The following is a 13,053-nucleotide window of genomic DNA, read 5'->3' on the forward strand; positions in this document are numbered from 1 at the left end:
TTCTCAATGACAAATTTCAATTCTGCATTTAAAATGACTTTTTGTTTAGAAATGTAAGCTAATTAGACTGAGAAAAGTTAAAAAATGTTGAAATTGAAAGTGAAACTGCAATTTTGTTTTTGGTTTTCCATTTGAGATTTTGACTTTTTGTCTCTATTCAGAATGGGACAAATTTTCAACTCTCAAAAATATTTGAGGGATGGGAAAACCATTTCCCATCCAACTCTAGTTAAAAAAGTCATTGTCAAGCTATGCTACACTGCTACATCAGAAACACAGGAACATAAAACCAGAGAGTGTTCATCTGCAGCAGAATAATCTCAAGTGCTAAACCATTTTTCTACAGAAGTTCCAGGATGCTTGAGCAGATTTTGCAGAAATCTGTAATGATTTTGAATTTATACAAAAGTTAGCCTTAGATCAGAGGTGGGCAAACTACAGCCCACAGGCCACATCTGGCCCACGGGACCCTCCTGCCTGGCTCCTGAGCTCCTGCCCTGGGAGGCTAGCCCCTGGCCCCTCCCCCACCGGCGCAATGTACTTTTCTCCCTCAATACTGGCTTTTAACTGCAGGATTATGACAGTGAGACTCCATTTTTTGTTAGCAGTTAGCAATAAGAAATCCAAGGTACCACCAAACAATTCAATCAAGTTGACATTACTTTCTGCTTTATTAATTTTCATAGTAGATCTTCTGTAATTTCAAATGCTAGTCTAGTTTACAGTGCAGTGTTTTAGCTTTTATTACAAGTTTTGCATCCTGAAATTATTTACATTTAAAGAAAGTTAAACAGAAACACAACCACTATCAGTCAGCTGTTTACTTTAAGATATAGGGTTCGAATTTCACTAGAAACGAGCACTATTTTAATCTCACATGTGTTGAGGATTTGTCTCCAAATATACTTAACACACACTATTTCATGAATGTAAAGAACCACACATCAGTAGAAACTAGTCTTACAGTAGAGACAAGTTCTCTTAACACTGCAACTTGAATTTTCTAATTCGTAAAAAAAATTGGTCCACATACAAAGTAAAATGGGTAAATACAGGTTTAATCAGAGCAAATGCTTTCTTTTTATTCAGTTCCAGTTGTAGCGCTCTCTTGGAGGTAAATCATAATGTGTTCTCTCTTCCTCTTCAGGTCTGTAATCTAGTGGCAAACCATAATTGTAATCAACTGTTACAATGGGTAACCTTTTGCCTTGCTCCATATCTCTTGTAAATTCACCTTGAAAAGGTTTCCTTTCATAATCAGTTGAATCATCTTCCTGGTGTATGGATGAGGACAGATGCATTGTGCGTGAAGAATATGGCGCAAATCTGTTTTTTCCTCCTCTGTTAAATTCATCTGAAGGACGTGTTCTCCTATTATCTTCAGGACAGCTAGGCCGATTACTATAATAAAACCAAATATTAACTATACAATTCTTAGATATACAATATTTCATTAATGATAATTGGCTGGCATTAAACTCTAAAAAGGTGTAACTTCAAAGAGAAATTATAGGTAAGTAATTTACCCTTTAGTATACTGGAAATGGAAAAGGCCATCCATCTCCAAATTCTTTCCTTTTTATGCTTCATCTTAATACTATATTGCAACTTCATTACTCTCCTCACTACCCTTCTTCGTTCTTAGAGACAAATTTACCTAGATATTACTAATTTACTCGTATTTGTAATTCAAAAGAAGGCAAATATTAAGTTGACTACTCTTTCTGTAAGGCAGTTCTACCAGGAGTTCCCTATTTATTAATAATTTCTTTTGGATCATGTTTCTAGTTTTAAGCACCTAAATAACATGAAAAAAAATCAACAATGTTATCTTTCTTTTGGAATACATAATAGTAGCACTCTACTGCATGTTCTCTATTGCAATAATATTGTTCCTATGATATGGTGATTTAAGATCTAATAAGTACCATATATGCCATATGGTAAAGGGTGTACACACACACACACACCCTTACCATATAGACACACAATTGTTTTGTAATCCATCTCTCTGGTCACAAAAAAATTGTAATGGTGAGAATAATTAGCCACTAGAACAATTTACCAATGTGTGTGATGGATTTTCTATCACGGACAACTTTTAAATCAAAATTGGATGTTTTTCTAAAAGATACGGTCTAGGAATTATTCTGGGGGAGTTCTATTGCCTGTAAGGGCATCAGACTAGATGATCGCAATGCTCCCTTTTGGCCTTAGAATCTATGAATTTAGCATATATACCATATCTTGGCTCTTTGCTTCCAGTGTAAATTATAGTATTTCATATTTACCTTCTTTGTACTGCATTTGCCACCTGCCGATCCAACTACCTACATCAGAGGCTCTCAAACTGTGTCATGGCATGGACTACATTTTTAAATAGAGAAACTGCCTTGTGAAACGCCTCCCTCATATTCACATGGAACAAAACCCCCTCTCTCCTATTCATGATTACATCATCTCAGTTGTTCACACAGAAAAGTAATAGCCAAAATGAATTCAGTGTAACTTTTGCAGCATTTCATGCAATGTAGCAGCTAGAAACAAAGAGGATGGCCAGCACTCCAACAACCACATTTAGGAACCAATGATCTAACCAATCCAAGTATTTTTGTATCTGGTTTCACTGGCCCTCATAATTTGCTCATTTTCAGGTTCAAGATCACCTGCAGATTTTGAGAATTTTGGTTTTAATCCTATAAAATACTTATGCAAGTGAGTAATTCGATCAACTGGTGTTAATGTTAGTTAGAGGATTAGAACTCCTCAAATTATGAGGGACTATGAAACCAGATTCACAAGATTTGGATTATTTGGGTCAGTCATGTCCTAACTGTTGTCCTTGGAATGCAGGTGTTCTCTGATTCTAACTAGCTAGTTTGCAGGTTTGGGACTTTGGTCTCAATATTATACATTCAAATCACATACACAAATTAAGAAGGGTCTTCTATCAGATTCTAAATAACCTTCATGGTCTGATCCAACTCCCAGAAAGTCAATGGAAAGACTCCTACTGATTTTTCTGGTGTTTGGATTGGACCCTCAGTGCCGATGATTTGAGCTGTGCGCTACATGACAGCAGGATGGAAGAATATATCTCAAGTTTTTATTTTGCTTTAAGAATGAGTTCACCATGTAGGGACTGTTAAATAATTTCTAGTTAAAAAATATGATTGCATTAATGAGCATCAGTGTTATGAAACAAAAATAATTTGTTGCATATTAAACTCAGGATTTTGTTTTCTGCCAATTAATTTGATGCCTGTAATAAAAAAAACAAACCAGACATCTGGCATAAGACCACATTTTAGAGAGAGAGAGACATACACACACCCCTCCCCCCTCACAACATGGTCCTCGGGAGACAAAATATCTCACCGTGTTATAGGTGAGACCGTGTTATATCAAACTTGCTTCCCCCCTCCCCCCCGGTTCCTTGTTCCCTGACCGCCCCCTCCAGAGACACCCCTACCCAACCCCCCTGTCCCTTGACTGCTCCTACACCTATCCACCCCCCACCCCCTGACAGGCACTCTCCGGCAGCGGTGGGAAGCAGAGCAGGGCAGCCTCAGTGTGCTCCACCCTGCCAGCTCCCAGCTACAGCACTTCGCTTCCCGCCGTCGGTGAGTGCGGGGAGGTTGGGGAAAGGATGCCCCCCCACACTTGCCTGTGGCGGGAAGTGGAGCTACGTGGCCCGAGCCCGCTCCGCTTTCCTTGCCCTGGCCCCAGCAGTGTCACTAGGGGGAGGCTGGGGCAAGGTCCTGCACTCACCTGCCTGGGGGGAAGTGGAGCACCATGGCTTGGAGCCGGCGGAGTGGAGCTGGCTGGGGCTGGGCTGCTCTGCTTCCCGCCGCCGGTGAGTGCGGGGAGGTTGGGAAAGAACGCCCCCCGCACTCACTGGCAGTGGGAAATGGAGTGAGGCTGTCCCAGCCCGCTAACTCTGTCACCTCCCAGCCATGGCGCTTTGCTTCCTACCACCGGTGAGTGCGGGTAGGTTGGGGAAAGGACGCCCACCGTACTCACCTGCAGCGAGAAGCGGAGCACTGCGGTTGGGAGCTGGCAGAGTGGAGCGGGCTGGGGCTCCGCTTCCACCACTGCTGGTGAGTGCGGGGGGGATCCCTTCCCCCAAGCCCCCTCCCCCGAGTGACACGGCTGGGGCCAGGGCAAGGGATGCAGAGCGAGCTGCTCCCGGCCCCCCCGCTAATCCCCCAGTCCACTCTGGGACTGCGGGGACCCCAAAATTGCCCTCCCGCAGCTCCTGCCCCCCGACCCTGGGGGCGGGGGGGAGAAGCCCCTGACTACCCCCGAGACCCTCTGCCCCTTATCAAACCCCTCGGCCCCGGCCTGGTCTGGTCTCAGAGCAGTGTGTCAGAGCTTTACCGTGTTATCTGTGAACCTGTGTTATATCGGGTCGCATTATATCAGGGCAGAGGTGTATATAATAAATAAGCTTTTGTTCCTTTACAGTGGAATGATTTGTGAAAACCATGCTACCAGGAATAAGGATTTTCCAGTGATAGTCAGAGTACATACTTCAAAATCCTGATTTTTCAGACCTATGTGCAACTTTATTGTCTCTGGTATCTAAAATTCTGGTAACAAGTACCATGTATTATAATGTCTCATACATTATCAGATATAATTATAAACATGCATGAATTTCATAATACATTTCCATTATAAATTGCTTATATTGTAGTTTAGCGAGAACAAATATCTAGTTTGACAACTGCACATCCAATTTAAATTTCTATGGTCATGGTGGCGAGGGATGGTAATGTGTAGAGGGGTACGTAGATTGATATGCAATATATGAATGCTGATATTTACCTGTAACTTCTACTGAAATCATCATTATCAGATCCGTAATCTCTGTGATGTGAAGGAGAAGAAGAAAAGTGAGGTTCTGGTAAATTTTCATGGGAAGAAAATGACCGATTTCTGAAAGAAACAAAAGAATTACACACTAGTTTTTCTTAACATGTAAAATAATTCACTAATTCTGTGAAAGTTTTTAGATTTTTTTTTAAAAAAGTAACCAAAACTAGTTAGCATGGAAGGAATGTCTTAGTTATATAAGTCAAAGTATAATTATATTATTTTAGCAATATCAAAATAATAAAGTCTCAGAAGAATGATCTAATATCCCTAATTGTTTAAATTGTGTAAATCAAAAATGAAGGACAGAAATAAGTCTTTAAAATTTATTTCAGTATTTGAGAGTGCTATAATTTAAGTGTAAAAAATAGTGCTACAAATTTTATGTCAAAGGTTTTACTTTTGAACCCAACAGTTGCTTTAACAAGGTGCGTATTTGTTTTAGAGAGTCATCAAGGATTTACAGTTCTTAAATGAGAGGTTTGCTAGCAGACATTACTTATGAAATAAGCAACTGAAAGCCAACACTTCCTCACTGCTTTGCTGATTACCTCAACTTGGTTAAAGGGATTAACATAATATCATATTACCTTCAATCCTGAGGACTGATTTTCAGATGCAAACCTCTTCACTATAAAATGAAGTGAGATGAAACATTTTGTCTCAAGTTGATTCTGACCAGTTACTGGAAATGTGCTTTAATTTAATTTGGCTCTCTAATTTAAGAAAGTACAGAAATACTCTGGAGTTGACAGTTTCCCAACCTTAGGGCCTGATTCTGCAAACCCTTACATGAGTAAAAGGAGGGAAAAAACCTAACCAATTGCTCATTATCCTAAAAATGTCATATAATAATATGCTGAGGAACAACACTTGCTACTCCCTAAATCTGCTGTATGAGCAAAACAATACTTCACCTGTCTGAACACCATTCACGTGGCAAGTCGTCATGGTCATGAAAAGGTTGCAGTCTTTGTCCATGCCCCTTATTAACAAAATCAAAATCTTTCAACTGTGTCTGTTCCTGTAGGTCATCATAAGCTTGATTGTCATGAAAAGGTCTGCGCCTTTGTCCAGGACCCCTATTATCAAAATCTTTCAATTGCATCTCTGTTTGTAAGTCATTGTGAGGCTGATGGTCGTGAAAAGGTCTCAGCCTATGCCCACGGCCCCTATTAACAAATTCAAAATCTCCCAACTGCATTTGTGGTTGTAAGTCATCATGCGTTTGGTAGTCATGAAAAGGTCTCAGCCTTTGCCCAGGCCCCTTGTTGATGAAATCTAAATCCTTCAACTGCATCTGTGCCTGAAATTCATCATGAGACTCGTGGTCATGGAAAAACCTTCGTCTCTGTCCACGGCCTCTGTTAACAAAGTCAAAATCTTTCAGCTGCATGTCATCCTGTAAGTCACTGTGAGATGGGTGATCAGGAAAGGGTCTCTGCCTTTGTCCACGGCCTCTATTAACATACTCAAAGTCTCTTGACTGCATGTCTCCCTGTAAGTCATCATGAAACTGGTGGCCATGAAAAGGTCTCAGTCTTTGTCCAGGCCCCTTGTTACTGAAATCTAGATCTTTCAGCTGCATATCTTCTTGATAGTCATCATAAAACTGGTGGTCAGGAAAAGGTCTTCGCCTTTGTCCGGGTCCCCTGTTGTAGTCCCAATCTCTCATCTGCATTGGCGCTTGTAAATCATCCTGAGATTGGTGGTCATGAAATGGTCTTCGTCTTTGTCCAGGTCCCTTGTTAATGAAATCGAAATCTCTCAACTGTATCTGTCCTTGTAAATCATTGTGAGAGTGGTCGTCGTCATAAATTCTTAATCTTTTCCCTGGCCTGTGAAGAAAATTAATATTTTTAAACAGCTTATTTTCATTTATGTTATAAATGTTTTAAGTTACCCATCCAAACAAAGCAGCATTTTTTAAAACTTCTCAGGATTGAGAATGAAGGACATTATCACTCAAATATGTAAAGGTACTAATATATTAACAGTCCAAACTGTGTAATTATAGTATATATTATATGTATTCTATAACTTTGTCTCCTTCACCAACAGAAATTGATCCAATAAAAGATATTACTTCACCTCAACCACCCTGTCTTTCTAATTATATTATAAAACATATTCTATTGTCAAGACCAGGGGTTCTCAAACTGGGGGTCATGATCGAGAGGTTATTACATGGGAAGTCATGAGCTGCCAGTCTCCACCCCCCAAACCCTGTTTAGCCTCCAGCGTTTATAATAGTGTTAAATATAAAAAAGTGTTTTTAATTTATAAAAGGGGGTTGCACTCAGAGGCTTGCTGTGTGAAAGGGGTCACCAATACAAAAGTTTGAGAACCACTGGTCAAGACTGTGAAAACCACTATAATTCTATATCACCTTTTTAAGAGACAAACAAACCCAAAATAATCCCACAGAAAACTAACACCACAAACTACTATACTTGAATGTTATCAAGGAACAGGAGATATGTCTCTTCCAAAACGAAAGGATAAAAACTTTTACCACATAAAAATTGCCCCAGTGAATCCAAAATACTTGTAATAGAAGACATCCTGTCCTAATATTCCCTTGCTTCATCTTTTTATCACCATCTTCATTTAATTTAAAATAGGTATACTGAATTAATAGTACTGAAAATAGAACAGAATACCAATGTAACTATTGAAATAGTTATCTTTCACACTACATTTTTAAAAAATGTCATATTTTTGCCAATTACCCAGGAAAATCTTCATTTGGGAATCTATCTACAGGTCCTTCCATCACATTTGGTGGAGGTATAATATCTTCATCAGGATTCCATACATCCATTCCAAGATTACTAGGGAAAATAAAAGCATTTAATATAAAATTTCCTCTATTAAAAATACTGTTTAAGAAAGTATGTAGTTTTTTTCCAGTTGTGGAAATAAACTGGCATTATGGGAGTGCTGGAAAGCTAGGGTATCACAGAAGTGTAGGACTGGAAGGGACCTCAAGACAGGACCTCAAGTCCAGTCCCCCATGCTCAAGACAGGACTATATGTACTTTTGGGAGAATTTCAGTTTATTTTTTTTCGGAACAGGCTTATAGAAAAAGGCAAAGAACATACTTCACTGACATATGACTTATTGATGGGGTGAAGCCTCATGGTTATTTGCAAAATTGTCCCTCAATTACTTCACCCCTTCCCATATGAAAGTATACATGATAGTGATTAATACAGAAAAAAGTTTCCCTATTTACATTCTCATAATACAGGAACAAGGGACATTTAGTGAAACCGAAAGGCCAAAAATAATTAATTAAAAAAAACCAGAGCTTACAACTTCACTGCTACAATCATATCATAAAGGCAAAAGAGTTTTGTAGAACAGATGGATTAGAATGACATCTACAGTTACATTAGATTGGATTTTTTAAAAATAAGGAATATAAATCCTCATGCTTCAAGACATAAGTCTGCTACTGACAGACAGGGGCTAGGAAGAATCTTCCCTTCTGGGCCCAGTCTGCTACAGAGTCTGTTGCATCTTCCTCTGAAATATCTGGTAGTGGCCACTGATAGAAACAAAACAGCAGGCTAGATAGACCATGGGTCTGATCTGGAATGGCAATCCCCTATGTAGCATATCCAGAAAGGTTAATAGATCCAGACTCTGGCAGGCTAAGAGGAGAGAGTGAATTCCAGAGTTAAGGGGCCTCACTAATAATTTTTTGTCAGCTCCTCCCTCCCATTTATAACTCTGCTGAACGCACCAAAGGAAGTAGGACATAACAACAGAAGACTTTAATAAAGAAAACAAGATCAACTTTTATAAGAAAACCCTTTGCATGATGTACATTTATAATATAAAACCTAAGGGGAAAATTACACTTCATACCATTCAAAACAGAAGTCTTCAAAGATAAGCACTCTTTGTGTAAAGTGTAATAAGAGAGGTCAATATGTGCTTAACAGGACAAAGACAACATTTTAAATATGACTCAAGCATTGAAAATACAAGGAACTGCACTTTACAACTTCGATTATGTAATTATTAAAAGCCTTTGCCTACCTTCTCATTGGCTGAGTTCTGAGATCTGTTAGATATACAAGACCATCCATACGATGACCTCTAGCATCACCAAAAGCTGAAGAAAATTATAAAAAGATTAGCGTGTGCAGTTAAACATGCTTGGAACACAGCTGCATATAATGCGGTCAATCAGGGCTCCAAGTAAACCGTGGCATAATAAAACCGTGGCATGTAAAACTTGAAATAAGTTCACTATTGATTCCTGTGACTCAATTTTAAATTGCAGCAGACTGCACAAACATTTTTGGAGCAAACTGTTTTCCAACTGTAACTATTGCAGTTGCTACTTATGATTGCATCAATACACAGAAACCTTCAAAACCAATAATGGGGTTGGAGGGAGGGAACTATCCTCTTAATGTGGTTCAGATCTGATGGTGCCCAAATACTGCCAGGCATGGAAGCAGCAGCAGGAAGGATTTATCTGTGGGAACCCGTGCAGGAGTTAAGTATGAGGTAGCTGTCACAGAACCACTGCAGACACAGAGCCCCATGTTTTGTTCAAGTTCTAGGAAATACCTTGAATTGCTGTCTCTGGATCCCAACCTTCAACATCAATAAGGTATCTGACAAAGAACATGGCTGAATTATTATACAGGTATAGATTATGACTGATATAAACATACTATTGTAATGAAAAAAATTATCTGAATTTTCATGTAATACTTGCCTACATATAAGGTAGCCAGTTCTATTAATTCCATTGGTACAATGAACTCCAATGAGTTTATCTATAACAAAGGGAAAAAAATGTAAAAAACAATAATACCATAAAATAATTAGTGTAAAACAGAAAGAAATCATTTATTGTTTACACTAAAGCAGTTTCAGTGAGCATGTTTTCTGTTAGCAAAATTATTATTATTAAGCCTGTACACACCAGGATATATGTCCAGAAGTTATGTTCTTCCTGCTGGATTTGTAGCAGCAGTTAACTCAATGCTTCCCACTTCCCAACCTCTTGGAACCTAAACTAGTCCAGGCAGGGCACAGAAAAAAGACGGGGGGAAACTGGTGATAAGAAAAGCTGCCTGACTAGATAACCATCAACCACACTGTGATAAGGAAACTGAATCAAGAAGTAGAACAAAATATGACTGACTTTGAGGGCAAATTTAAACAGCCACCAAACTTACTTTCACAAGGAGTTCACTTACAGATTCTCCTGAACCCTTCCAAAAGCAAAAACACTGAAGTCAGCCTGGCAGCTTACTGGTAATGAAATGCATTATTAGAGAGATCCAAGCACAGGTATCTAAATTTGGTCCATTTCTCCTGGATGGCAGATGCCTGAGGCATTGTGGAGGCAGTACATTTAGCTTCTTGCTTTGTATTGCCATCTCCAGTCAACTCAGGAGTGGCATTACAGACTTTGGAGAAAGCTGTGTCTCTTCAACCAGTTGCAAACTAGGAAGTTGGGATTCTGACCAACACTCAGAACAAAACATTCCAACCCAAAGGATCCCTGAAGGAATGCCTTTGTCACATCCAAATCATTAGATTATGCAGGAAGGAAACTCCCTGCACTTCAGCTCATAAGCCAAAAAACAGCAACCAACGAGCCAGAACATTAACTACTGGGATAAGAAAGAACCATCTCATAATATCATTCTTCTTTTCCAACACTTCAAATTTGGGCCCTGTTTTCTGAGATTTACATCCACCTGCAAACTGGCTAATCACAATAGAATCACACACCTTATCTGAGGTAGAGCAGTGCAACTTTGGCAATGGAAATTTTCTGACACAAACCATTACAGAGCTATCACAGTTAAGAAACCAGGACTTGGTCAACAGAGCAGTCTCCTGATTCAGGCACGCAGCTGAATGACTCTCAGCTGCCAGTAAAAATTTGTTCCAAAAGATGCTAAACTGAGTTGTGCAAGAGCCTCCAATACTAAGGGAAAGACAAAAAGAGATACACATGTAGGTTGTAGCAGGATGTGTGCAACGAGTTCTTCCACGCATAGAGCTGTCACACCACTATGTAAACTCCCAACCACCTCTATAACTGTATCATGCTCTTAAAGAATTACTATCTTCATGAGAGCAAAGGACTATCCAGCTGCCATCAAAATATCTTGACATGATGCCTTGTAGCTACTAAACTTTATAACCGATTAACTAATGACATCTTCATACTCTTGAGCTATCTCCTTGATTCCTAATTCAGAGAACTGAAGGTCACACTACTAAGTGGTTCTGCTATGAAGTAGAGGGTGGAGATCAGACAGGAGGCTATCACATTACATGCCTTCAACAGGGTAAGGCTACCTCACGATCACAATGAAAGAAAAAAAAGTATGATTGTGTCCAATTACAAAAACACATAAACAGAAAGTGTTATGAAAAGTATTACTTATTATACACAGAATTATGCCAGTGGCTCTCAAGCTGTGGTCTGTGAACAAGCAGTGATCCATGAAGTGCCTGCTGGTCACATGGGCTAGCTCTCCTTGTTCTCAGCTGGCACATCACATTGAATACAGCTAAAAATATGACACTATTAGGAAGGCAGTCTGTGTAGTAAATGCTGTAACTGATATGAGCATTTTGGAGTGGCAAAAGGGATAGGAGATGGTCCACGAGACTATGAAGTTACAAAACTGGATCACATTATGAAAAAGTTTGAGAAACCTGACCTGTAGAAGTAAACATCTATTGTAATTAATACATCATACATTTAAGATTTAAGTAACATTTTGGTCTTTTATAGCATTAAAGATGCTGTTAATTACCATTTCCTGCATTTTCCCAAAGGAACTTTCTGACCCATTTTTTGAATTGTAGAATAGTAGCATTATCGGGGACTTCAAGTCCAACAGTATACAGTTTCTTATACTGCACACTTTTAGGTAAATCCTAGCAACAACAAGGAGAAAAAAAATAGCAACAATCATTAGTCATTAAAATCTTGTACCACCATAAAACTTACAAACAATATATAAAAAAACCCAGATGTAAATCACTGGTTCAAATCAGTATCAGTAGTGATCGAAAATCATCATTTTGTAGTTATATTAGAAAAGCTGTACTCACAAAAACTGCAATAGCAAATAGTCCTTTTGTTGGGAAGAGTCAAGCTCAAGCAAGAGATCTAAGTTTGCAGTGGAGATGGAACTACCCTTTTCAATACGTCCTGGTCACAGTAGATGCACACTGGTTGGACTAATGAGGGAAGCTTGTACTGCCATTCAAATCCTCTTCATGAAGAGTATCAAGCTTCTCCTCCTCTCCCTTACTTATTTTATCCCATTATTATGTATATTCAAGGGTCTACATTTAGTAACACATGCTTCTATTTACTCTTGCACAGAGCACATCAAATGGATATTCCCAATTACAATGTAAAGAATTTTTTTTTAAATCAGTGCAGAGTTAACCTGTGGAATCCATTCATACAGCATAATAGTGAAAGAAATATTATATTTTTTAAAAGATATAGCATCTGTCATCAGGGCAGGAGCCATGTCTTCCTGCGTGTTTGTGCAATGCCTAGTATAGTAGTCTTGATCAGAGAATCTGGGAACTACAGAATTATAAATAAATATAATGATTAAATGCTAGTAAATCAAGCCATAATTGAATGCTAGCTGAGATTAAGATGATATTTCCTTCATGATACACTTCTGCATAAATTTGTGCTGGAAACAGGATACCAGATTATATGGTTCACTTGTCTGTTCCAACATGACAATTTCTAGACTGGCATTAAATAACACAAGATAAAAGGTAGCCATAATTGTGCATTTAATTCTGCTATTACTGATTTACTATTACCTTAACTTCATAATACCGTGTGGTATATGTTAAATCAATAATTAATCCAAGTTCCACATTTAGGGCCTTCATTGCAGCAATCAGGTCTTTGGGTGTAAATTTCTGGGTTGGAGTAAGTCTCTGGTTAATTGCCTGTGATGAAAAAGGGGAAATGAAGATTGTGTTTTACAAATTCCAATAAAAATAGAAACATCTGCCTCATAAAATGCATCAGGAACAAGAGGAAAAAGACGGTTACTCACCTTTGTAACTGTTGTTCTTCGAGATGTGTTGCTCATATCCATTCCAGTTAGGTGTGTGCGCGCTGCGGGCACGTTCATCGG

The 13,053-nt window shown here is 38.9% G+C and overlaps 1 protein-coding gene across 1 annotated transcript in view; it reads right to left on the minus strand.

The window, feature by feature from the left end:
* Nucleotides 1-647: 647 nt before the first annotated feature.
* The window catches only part of LOC116818974 (uncharacterized), a 37,264-nt gene continuing 24,858 nt past the window's right edge, over nucleotides 648-13,053 (minus strand). The window contains exons 4-12 of the mRNA XM_032770279.2: nucleotides 12,731-12,862; nucleotides 11,689-11,812; nucleotides 9,621-9,681; nucleotides 9,470-9,516; nucleotides 8,930-9,005; nucleotides 7,611-7,712; nucleotides 5,796-6,716; nucleotides 4,831-4,941; nucleotides 648-1,401 (exon numbers count right to left, since the gene is read on the minus strand). Coding sequence (XP_032626170.1) covers nucleotides 1,086-1,401; nucleotides 4,831-4,941; nucleotides 5,796-6,716; nucleotides 7,611-7,712; nucleotides 8,930-9,005; nucleotides 9,470-9,516; nucleotides 9,621-9,681; nucleotides 11,689-11,812; nucleotides 12,731-12,862 — 1,890 coding nt within the window. The 3' untranslated portion in view covers nucleotides 648-1,085. The remainder of the gene's footprint in view (nucleotides 1,402-4,830; nucleotides 4,942-5,795; nucleotides 6,717-7,610; nucleotides 7,713-8,929; nucleotides 9,006-9,469; nucleotides 9,517-9,620; nucleotides 9,682-11,688; nucleotides 11,813-12,730; nucleotides 12,863-13,053) is intronic.

This window comes from Chelonoidis abingdonii, chromosome 15, assembly GCF_003597395.2.
Source record: "Chelonoidis abingdonii isolate Lonesome George chromosome 15, CheloAbing_2.0, whole genome shotgun sequence".
NCBI classification, from domain to species: domain Eukaryota; kingdom Metazoa; phylum Chordata; order Testudines; family Testudinidae; genus Chelonoidis; species Chelonoidis abingdonii.